This window comes from Saccostrea echinata, unplaced genomic scaffold, assembly GCF_033153115.1.
Source record: "Saccostrea echinata isolate AGI-Se365-2 ecotype Australia unplaced genomic scaffold, CSIRO_AGI_Sech_v1 ptg000001l, whole genome shotgun sequence".
Taxonomy (NCBI): domain Eukaryota; kingdom Metazoa; phylum Mollusca; class Bivalvia; order Ostreida; family Ostreidae; genus Saccostrea; species Saccostrea echinata.
Window position 1 is genome coordinate 45768749 of NW_026889750.1, and position 11738 is coordinate 45780486.

At 33.7% G+C, this 11738-nt stretch overlaps 1 protein-coding gene across 1 annotated transcript; it reads left to right on the top strand.

Annotated features, from left to right (window-relative positions):
- Nucleotides 1-1772: 1772 nt before the first annotated feature.
- Nucleotides 1773-10390, top strand: LOC133192834 (probable ATP-dependent RNA helicase DDX41). The gene is made up of 15 exons (XM_061328844.1): nt 1773-1877; nt 2512-2604; nt 2894-3086; nt 3820-3894; nt 4085-4145; nt 4443-4652; nt 4879-5032; nt 5309-5445; nt 6475-6637; nt 7281-7484; nt 7936-8032; nt 8729-8878; nt 9265-9336; nt 9521-9631; nt 10100-10390. The coding sequence occupies exons 1-15, from the start codon at nt 1860-1862 to the stop codon at nt 10234-10236; spliced, it is 1875 nt and encodes a 624-aa protein (XP_061184828.1). The 5' UTR covers nt 1773-1859; the 3' UTR covers nt 10237-10390.
- The last annotated feature ends 1348 nt before the right edge of the window (nt 10391-11738 follow it).

Sequence of the window (11738 nt, forward strand, 5' to 3'; positions counted from 1 at the left end):
TTGCAAAATCTTATTTATAAATTCAAACTTTCTAAAACTTGGATATCAAATTATAAATTTTATTCAGAAAATTTTTGAAGACTTTTTTGATTAAAATTGTGAACTTAGGTCATTACCATGATTACAAGTTGCATTATTTTACAGTTTATAAGAGCTAGGTTCACTTTATCCATTAAATGGTCCTGTCCATATACCAATCAACTGACCAAGTCCCAATGTCCCATTTTAAACATCAATATAAAATAGAGACTTAGTGTTTTCAATTCCTATAAAAAAAGTTTCCCCTGAGAGTCCAGGTATTGATAAACAGGCTTTGTAAAATTGCAATGTTCTTGAATTTGAAGAAAATTGGTGTTTTTGAATACCGTCTGTAAAGAATTAAAATATGCCCCCACCTCTCGATCCAAAAAATAAAGCATGGATTATAATCTTCTGAAACAGTTCTATCATTATATTAATGAACATTTTGGATCAGAGTTTGGGGTCTATGCAAAATATTGAAAAACAGCAGTTTTTGAAGAAATTTTCAGGACTTGAGGATAATGACGCAATTCATGATCTCATAATACAGGGACTAGTAAGAACATTCTTCATTTTTAATAGATATGCATCCCAAGTGAAATTTAATATATTTTCACCTAAAACTGAGCAAGGTTTGAATTTTCACATGGCCAAAAAAAAGGCGGCCTTAATTAACCTTGTGATATTTTTCTACGCTGCTGTTCCGCCATATATATAGTTCTTGCTGGATTAAAAACTGCACGTGTATCTTTTTTTTTATCACGTACAGTTGTACGGAGGAAAGAAAAATACATGCATGATCTTATACAATATAAATGGGATATATGTAATTGTGTTTGCGCCAATAAATACTGTATTGTATTGTATTTTAAATATACTTCAATATTTTAATTCGTCAGAAGCCATGCAGACAAGAATCCTTCTAAGAATTTTATGTGACAGACTCATGTTTTTTATATATTATGCACATGTGCATAGCAATGGATATTGCATGTGCATTTATTCATTAAATTAATTATGTATATATTTTTATTTGCAGCACACTTCTACAGCTGAATCAAATAAGTATTCATTTAATCTGTAGTAAAGTGTGTTGACTTTTAAATTGTTCTTTTCCAGAGAGGTCCAGAGTTAGCCTCAGGGCTGTAATTATATTCTGGCCAAGGTCATTTTGTATCTTTTAATTTCATTGTTTTTTTTTAGTTTGTCTTATGCTTTTGGATTGGGTTTTGTTTTCCCCTCCAAGTTTTCTTTGTGTTTTTGGTTAATTCTGATTTAGCAGTGGAAAGTTATGCCGGGTCATGTCTTGGTGACTCAGTTTTTCATAAGTGTACCATACTTGAAGACCTTTTGACATTGAGACTTGTATTTCCACTTGCATGATATTGATCAATAATTCTATAGTTTTATTCTGAATACTTATAATTTGTTATTTCATTACAGGGTTTCTTTACTTTATTTTTCCATCACTATTAACCGATCCATAATAAAGAGGTCCTTCTTGTTCAAACAAGAACCAACAGCCTTGTTGTTAATTTTACCATCACCACACAACACAAATCTGTTACATTTACATGAACAATTCCGATTATACTACATATGTTTGATTTTTTTTTAAATTAAGAAAACAGTAGGGGCGCTTGTTTACCAATTTTACAGAAAAATCATTGTAATTCCTTGGTTTCGCGGGTTTTAGTGTGATTCTCATCTTCGTCTTGAAAGCGCTTTAAATCGTCTATTTTACGACATTCAGAAGTGAAGTAAACAACAAGAAAATATGATCTAAGAGTGTTGAGGATGTTAATCTGAAATTAATTACTGAAGAACGGCAATTACAGATGTCTTCTTATAGAAAGGTAAAAATGTTATGAAACTTGCCTCGAAAATTATTGCAAATTATCATTCTACAGCCAGTTAATAAGTCAAGGAAATCTAAACAAGCTTGAAATTCAACCATATTTAAATTATTCCATTTCCAAGAATCTTCGCTCTTTTTTGACTCGATTAAGAATAAGTGCCCACAAATTACAGATAGAGGTTGGCAGATATTGTAACCCAATTATACCAAGAGATGAAAGATATTGTATTAATTGTCAAACTGTTGTTGAAGATGAACATCGTTTTTTATTTGTATGTTCAATTTATGAACAACTAAGAAGTGAATTTTGTACACTTTTTAACAATACATGTATATCTTATGAAATTCTTAATCCAGCAGATGTTAAATCAACAAGAAATATTTGTAACTTCATACGTGATGCATTTAATATAAGAAAATCTGTGTGACTATATATTTGTTTACTGTATGTATGACTTGCGCCACATGTGGTTTTTGTCAAATTGAATAAATAAAAATATTATGGTAAAGCTTAGTTGGTCTCAAAATCGCCAGAAATAAATCATGATTATCGTACTGTCGTAGTTTAATTTGTCTCAAGTATAATATGAATTGTAAAGATATGGGTATTGATTTGTTTATGAATATGGCAGAGAATTTTGGAGAGGGAGAAAAAGGAAGAATCGTCAGATGAAGAGGATGACTACGTACCCTATGTTCCTCTAAAGCAAAGGAAGAAAGAGAAGGTTGCTATAGAATAATTGGTTTAAATTGTGTATGGTTCTCTAGGGTTGATTTTAATCCATCCACAATTTTTTTCATAATTTTACAACTGCTAAATATCTTTAATATGATGTGATTTCTGATCTACCTAGATAATAAGAGCAATTGAATACAAGTTCAATTCCCTTAATTTTGCATCTGTGATGCACTTTTTACAAATCTTTTACTTCTTTTAACCATAATGTTTCACTTAAAACTGCATATGCAGACCCATTGAAGTTTGTTAAAACAAAGTGATATTCTCAATGTCAGATAACTGATGCAGAGAAAAGGTTGGGTCGTGTCAAAACACTAAAAGAAGAGAGCCAGAAGGATAGCACTAATGAAGAATCCGAAGGTCAGCTGGAAGAGGAAGGAGAAAGGAATGATGGGGAACAAGATCCAGGGATCCTCTCAAAAGTCAGCTTACTGGATCAGCATAGCGAACTCAAGAAAAAGGCTGAGGGTATTTATCTCATAATCATAAAAAAATATGTTTTATGGATTGACCGCTGGGGGGAGCACAGCTGTACCATCAAAAACCTATACACAGCTTACACCTGTAACATTGATCAGCCTCTTCAAAAGTCAAACTGCACGAGACACAGTCTAGACTGTGACGTCACATGATGTCGGAATCTACGGGGACAGCCGAGCATCTGGTTGAATGAGACTACAGGTCTTGTGTAATGTTTAATGAAATATGTTGTAGAGTAGATGCAATTATTTTTTGTTTCTTTTTAGCTCTCTGCAAAGAAAGAAAAGTAAACATATCTCTTGGTTAGGAACAATTATCCTTGGTCTTTTGTATGTTTTGAAATAATTTCGCATGGAATCCTGGTAACGAAGGAATTTGGGGAATGTTGCACAAGAAAATTTGCCTGACGAATGTCCAGATTTTATTCTGAATTTCCTCTGTTCTTACACGTTAGTCTATTGAGCTCGCTGTGCTCACTATTATTTTAAAATCTATTTCTGTAAACTCGGCAAAGTCTAGATGAAAAACATAAAGTGCAGATGACATGAGACTTCATGATTATTAGGTGGAACATTATTTTATGCTGAGTGGTGTGTTTGATAATAAGCAAGGATCCCTTGTAGTCAGTTTTCCTTAAATCAAGGGAATGAAAATTATGAACACTTTTTCAAAGACCAAAGGAAGGTGGGGTTTTTTGTATTTTATTATCTTTGATTTGCAGCTAAGAAAGAAACAGCCAAGGAAAAAATGTTGAAAGAAGAGGAAAGGATTTTGGAGAGTGTGGCAGAAAAGAAAGGTATAGTGATTGATCATAATACATCATCACAGTGTATCAGTGTATAGAGTCTGTACCATTGTCTGTAAATGATGATGTTTTCGTGGTGTAAAAGTTAATCATCTACATGTTATCAACAGATTTTAGATTTTTTTTTAAAAATGTATCCATATGTTCTGCTGTATGGCTGTTTTTCTGATTTTTTTAATAGCTTTAATGGGTGTGGCGGAGTTAGCCAAGGGAATTCAGTATTATCATCCGATTAAGACTGGGTAAGTCACGTTCCTAGACACATAACCTGCATATCAAAAGACATTGTTCATTCTGTGTTAATTATATCAATTTAAGATTTTTCATACACCCACTTTGTTCTGTTAAGTTCAGATCTTTAATTCAGGTCAATCAGAAACAGTAATTTGACAGGACAATCAGTAATTTGAATTGATTAGCACTCTTGAATCAAGTTTATGCTTTCCTTCCTCCCCCTTCAAAAACAATTCTTAAATGTATGATTAATGAATTATTAATGAAATGTAATGTCCGTTATTGTCCACTCTTGTTTGGTTAAGGTGGCGACCACCCAGATGTATACTGAAGCTCCCAGAGTCATACCATGAGAAGGTGAGGAAGAAACGTCACATCCTGGTTGAGGGAGAGGACCTCCCCCCTCCCATCAAAACCTTTAAAGAGATGAAGTTCCCCAAAGCAATCCTCTCAGGACTGAAGAAGAAGGGGATCATTACCCCCACTCCTATCCAGATACAGGGTCTCCCCACCGTGTAAGTTAAAAGAATATTGTGATTATCGGTACATGTACTATAGACTCTGATAGTGTGTCAAATGAAATGTGTTTTAATGTCCCAGGGATAGCCATTAATGGTTGTTTAATTGCTTGGACATTGAGTAAATGAATCTGCCATTAGAACAGATTCATGGTGTGCTCTTATTTATTCTTTTCACATAATCATGGATAATGTATAGTATACGTGTGCTCTATTTTTGTAGATTACTGGGTCGTGACATGATTGGAATTGCTTTCACTGGTTCTGGTAAAACTCTGGTGTTCACATTACCTATTGTAATGTTTGCTTTGGAGCAGGAGAAAAAATTACCCTTTATCAAAAATGAGGGACCATATGGGCTGTGCATCTGCCCGTCGGTAAGACAAGGGGCAATGGTCAATACTGACTTGTCATAAAATATTTACTTCCTTTTTATCAAATTTTGTTTCTGAAATGGGACAACTGATATTCCACAACAGATTAGCAGCTGCTCTCAGTTTGACTGGTAAATATCACAGTGAGGGAATAAAAGCAGAAGTGTCAAATTTAACTTAAATATTCTGTTTATTAGATTAACTTGTTCATTACAAATGAATGTATCAATTGTTGATTGTTCCATACATTAACATAACTGTGTTACATGTATGTTATAGCGTGAGTTGGCGAGACAGACCAATGAGATTATAGAGTACTACTTCAAATGTCTGGCTGATGATGGCTTCCCTCAGCTGAGAAGTGTTTTGTGTATTGGAGGAATGTCTGTTAAAGACCAGATGGAAGCCATCAAAAGGTCAGCGAAATTTTAATTGCACTAATGCCATCGGTTAAAAAAACACCTGTTACGTACTTTATACATCCAAGTATAATCTGAAAAATCAGATGTGATCAGAGAATATTTTCATGATATTTGTATTTGAACATTATACATGTATTTGATTGTCTGTCATACACACCCTGAGATGTAGTACAAAATATCTGATGTTTTCCAGGCTTTTTTCACGGTTTTGATATTTTACCTGCCAGGAAAACATCAGAACCGATGCCATTACGAAAACTGGGAATTCGCCGCCTCCAACTGGAGGCGGCATTCTCAGGTTGATTTTCGATACTTGCGAACTGAATTAAATTTCAATCTTACAAATTATCAATTGAACAATAATTTTGGTACTCACCAACATCGTTTTTATGGTTCATTTATAAAATATACAATCTGATGAAAACATTTTATCAGTCTGTCGAGATTTGTTTTCATTTCGTGCATTTTAAAATCTTGCGAATCCTGTAACGAAATGTGGAGTGATGTTTTCTTTTTTTCACTATTGGTGAGTACTAAAAGCATTGTGCTTTTGATAAGTTGTGAGTTCGGCATTTAATTCGGTTCACAAGTATCTAAAATCAACTGAGGTTTGAGACGGCGAATTTCCAGTTTTTGTAATGGTGCTGGTTCTGACATTTTCGTGACACGTAAAATATCAAAATCATGAAAAAATCCTGGAAAATGTCAGATATTTTGGACTACCTGAGATGTTCAAAAGACCTAACAATATTTAAAGGTACATTTATATAACAAAGAAAACTTAAGCATGACCTTAGGACATGTTCATAGGTTAAGATCTTTTCATCTTACCAGTCTTTAAAATTCCTAAGACGAATGTACTTGTATCTAGCATGCAGACTCAACTGATAAAAAAATATGTACATGTAAATGCATATCAAGTTATATGAAGTCAGAGTCATTGTTGAAGATGCATTACATATTGCCTGTTACCACAGAAACTTGTTTGTTATACACTGTACATGTATATCTGGTATTGAACAGGGGTGTTCACATCATGGTGGCTACTCCTGGGCGCTTGATGGACATGCTGGATAAAAAAATGGTTACCTTGGATATCTGTCGTTACCTAGCAATGGATGAAGCTGACAGGATGATTGACATGGGATTTGAGGAAGACATCAGAACCATCTTCTCTTATTTCAAGGTCAGTTCTGTGTGTCAAGGTCACCCACATTTAGGGATGAGTGTTGATACACAAAAAAAAAACATATTGTAATATTTCAATATTTTTTACTTGCGTCTCATAATATTTATTGATACGTATCGCCTTTCATTTTTATTCTGTAAAAAGTTATAAAAAATTATTTCTCAAAATGTATCATTGTAATATTGTTGGGAATAAATGTTAATTTCAATTTACTAGCACAACCTTAGTTAAATTTTAATTATACGAAATTCTATTTCTCAAAACACATTTTGTAAAGCAATTAAAAGATGTGAAATCTAATTTTCAAACCATATTGAAAAAAAGGTTATTCCAGATAGCTGCACCGATTACCAAGTTCATGAGAAATGTATCACGATAACCGGTATATCGTTACACCCCTACTACATATATATAAAAGGATTATCATTTTAGTTTTTATATATTTACAACATATCATTGAAAAATCAACTATAGTGTAATATTAAATATAGGTAATCACGAAAAGAGTGTGGCCATTTGATACATGAAAAAATATGAGATGTAAAAGGAGGAATTTTCATCTACTAATACAGTGTACTTAAAGATGTAGTTGAATAGGCATACATATAGTTACTGATGGTACATTTTCATCATTTTCCAGGGGCAAAGACAAACTCTGTTATTCTCAGCTACAATGCCAAAGAAGATCCAGAACTTTGCCCGCAGTGCCTTGGTGAAACCTGTGACCATTAATGTGGGAAGAGCGGGAGCTGCCAGCCTGGACATCACACAGGAAGTAGAATACGTCAAACAGGAAGCTAAGATGGTGTACATTCTGGAATGTCTGCAGAAGACTCCTCCTCCAGTAAGTACAATTTACTTTAAATTGTCATATAATGGTAGCCATCCTTCTAAGTACAGTTTTTCATCATAAAAAGGCAACAGTGATGAAATTCAGTTCGTGATACTGTAAACCAACTATTATTCACGTCATCTTTTATTCGCTAATTGTCAGTTTGAAATCAATCTGCAATGATTAAGTTTCACGACTGAGGAAACATTCTCTACAAATACAAAGCAAAATAAATGGTTCGCTGCGATTATTATTCGCGAGTTAACGTAGATCGCTAAACTCATGGGTATTTCTCGCACACGAATAAAAGTTGGTTTACAGTATTCTTTCTCTTTTGGGGGGAAAAGTGTTTAGCAAGCATTTTCTTAAACTTATCTTTGGTAGAATGTATGTCTGGTCCCTGCCAAATTTTCATTGATAATGAATGAATTAGTATGAAAAAAGGATATTTTTGCTGATACAGGTGTTAATATTTGCTGAGAAGAAACAAGACGTTGATGCTATACATGAATACCTGCTACTGAAAGGTGTAGAGGCTGTGGCCATCCACGGTGGAAAAGGTAAGTATTGACTGAGCTAGGGTTATTCATTGTCTTAGTTAACCATGTAAGGGTTCATATACATGTGCTAAAGTCTACCTGTCAGATTTTAATCTAAGTCGGGAAAATTTCAGACCTCATTTACCCATATAAATATGAGACAGACCTGTTTGCTTCTTTAAGCATAGGTTGTAATGCTTTCTATTTCCACTATGGAAGAGTTATAGTTCTTAGTCTGCTCTTTTGTGAAAAAGTAAGAAAATGTAAAAATCTCGCAGGATTTCTGGGACAATCGTAACGACATGTAAACAATATATTGAATATCGATGAAAAAAAAACTGCCTAACAAACATGCAAATGAGACACTGTATTGTTGTGGACTTTACATGCATCAGAAGTAGACATACGATATCAATTCATATCTATTACAAGAAGTTGTTGACAAGTGTTGATAATCCATCTCCAATTACAATGTATACATGCCTTGGAAATGTCGTAATTTACATCAATGGATGATAAATTCAGGGCTTTTGCACTCTCACATATGTCTATTCTATTCTCTAATGGGAATGACAGATACTTTTTACATTCAAAATGGGATTGAGATCAGCATGTTTTGCATTCTCTGTTATGTCATGGTTATCCCAGTCAGACGACCAAACACTCCTCTAATTTGAAGAGTTCCAGTTCACAGCTCACTGAATGAAATTCTTATAGATCAGGAGGACAGAACCAGATCAGTGAACCAGTTTAGGAGTCGTGAGAAGGATGTGCTGGTGGCGACTGATGTAGCCTCTAAAGGACTAGATTTCCCAGATATCCAGCATGTCATTAATTATGACATGCCAGAGGACATTGAGAATTATGGTATGGGTGATAAAAACATTCATTGTTTGCTCAACAGTTTTATAGAAATTAAAAGAGCAGCCATGTGTTAAGGTGTAAGATGCGAGGCTAGGCTGATACTTTGATACTTTAGAGATTCTTAAAATTTTTTAAAATATACATGTATTGATACACCTTGTCTAGTATCAAATGTCTTATCATCAAAAACTTTATTACTTATGATGACATAACTGTAGGTACACATCTACTGTATATCCACACAATAGTAAAAAAAATTATATATGATTAATAAGTAAGGAATTTGAGTTCTCATTTTGAGTGTTTTACAAAAATTGAAATATATGTATTGACTTTAAATAAGAATCACCATTTCAGAGTGAATATTGTCTTTTTCCTACTTGTTTTAGTCCATAGAATTGGTAGAACTGGTCGCTGTGGAAACAGGGGAACAGCTACAACATTCATCAACAAAGGAGTTGGTATGTCATAGCTTATTTAAAAACCAGTGAAGAAGTATATCATACATGTTCTTTATTTTAAGCAAAAGAATCTGTCTGAGAATTGTCAGAATTTATGCTGGAGGAATTAGTGGACTAAAAAACCCTCATAAGTTTGGTGTCTGTGGAACTGATTTTATGAAACGTGCATGAATTATTATTTCAGAGGAGTCCATCTTACTGGATTTAAAACATTTGCTAAGAGAAGCAAAGCAAAAGATACCCCCCTTTCTGGCCAACATGCAGTCAGAAAATGAAAAGTACCTGGACATTGGAGGTCAGTTAATTAGGATTTACAATAAACTGAACTTATTTAAGGTCAGACGATACGTTCCTCAAATATCTGTTTTGTATATCTTGATAATGTATGAAAAATATTCAAAATTTTAATTACCTTTTGATTTCTAAACCAGTTTCTAAATGTCTTTAAAAAGTCCAAACACTAAAAAAATTGATATTGGTAAATTAAATTTTTTTCCAAAAGGATTATATAAGAAAAGCTACCCTCTGGTATGTTGCACAAATGCCTGTTAAAGTACCTCAATTTTTTGTGAGTAAACATGTTAAAGCAGCAATGCTTCAGTGACAAAATCATGGGAAAAATTATATATTATTGAGGAACATATCGTCTTTCCTTAAGACCTCTTACATGTATTTTACAGCATATTTCTTCTTAGAATTTAATAGAATAACATATGTATCCATGATGCCCCAGACAACTTGCAGTGATTTTATGTAATTTCAGGAGAGGTTGGTTGTTTATACTGTGGTGGATTGGGACATCGTATTGCAGACTGTCCTAAACTGGAGGCTATCCAGACTAAACAAGCCCAGAACATTGGTCGCCGTGACTACCTGGCTCACAGTAGTGCCGATTACTAAACATAGTAAAGGATTGCTACCATATTTTTAATGAAGGACTAGTTCTTTAAGAAGCAGGATAACAGATGCAATCTTCATGTAAAGAAGCAAATCTAGTAGAGAGTTCATAGAACCTACATAAAAAAAAACAACAAAGGATTCCAAGGTTCTACAGTGAAACATACAGTTATTTCCAGTTTTTAAAACTACAGAAGAAAGTGTTACAAGCATTTGCTCACCTTCTGGAAATGTTGAAATCTGAAAAATACCATCCCCAAAAAAGAAATCTGGTTCAGGAAGGTGTGGATACAGAGTGTACATATGTATTTGGGTTGGTGGTGTTGAATGATGGAGAGCTGAGATCTTGGAGTTATGTATGTTGATGAGAGTCAATGTGTGTTTGTGTGAGAGTGTGTGTGTGTATTTATCTTTGTGAAGTCAAATATTCAGCCTTTTACAGTGTTTCAGTAAAAGTGCAGAAACTAAAAACTGCATGTGGAAACACATTGCATTCTGAAATACAATACATTGTATCATCTAAAGCTACTTGAAAACATATACCATGTTGATGTATTGAATATTTACATACACAAAAACGAAAAATGAAAAATAAATGTATCTACACTCGAGAATGTGTAGAGGTGAATGTTGTATGACCTTAAACAAGCATGTCCTACATTGACTAGGCTTCATCCAATCGATATACTGTATAGGGGATTAATTTCACGGGTTGTAATTTTCACGTTTTTCTCTCCTCGGACACTATCGCGGTTTGTTGAATTCGCGGAATCGGTATATGATAAAAGTTACCTCCTTTGTCTTTATACGTGTAATCCATAGTATAGCTAGAACGACATTCATCAGCGTTATGTATTCACTTCACGAACAGGGTAGGTTTTTATAAAATGATTAGATTTAGTAGTTAATAGATGATTAATCAAAACAAATGACTTTCCTATAAGTGCATGTGTACGTTCATCTTTCCGAAGGTATAACCCAATCGCAGCGAAAAAAAGACACTGGTCGCTAATCAGTGTATTAATGTAGGTAGACGTAATGATATCCTTCCATATCTTCAGCAAGTTCGATAGTTATTCGAATATTTTTTAAACCAAAATTTCCATAAAAACTAATACGCATAATGCTAATGCAGGTAACAAATACATGTGGTACCGTTACGCACGGGTAATCAAAACCAATGACCCATGCGTTTTGACCGATGAAACATGTATCTATTAAAACAACTTTTGAACAATAAATACAGGTAATTAGCTGCTTATTTGAATTAAAGTAAAGCGTGATAATTAAGATAATTGGATGACAAGTACTATACTCGTAATTACTGAATGACCATGTATTGTACGTATATATACCTATCGTAGTCTATTCTCAAATTTCCAAATAAAACATCGAGGTTTAATATTTAAAACTTATTCACTGTTTCTTGAATTCACGGATTTATAAACACCGTGAATATAGCGAATATTAACACCGCGAGTTATTTTCCCCCTATACAGTATTTT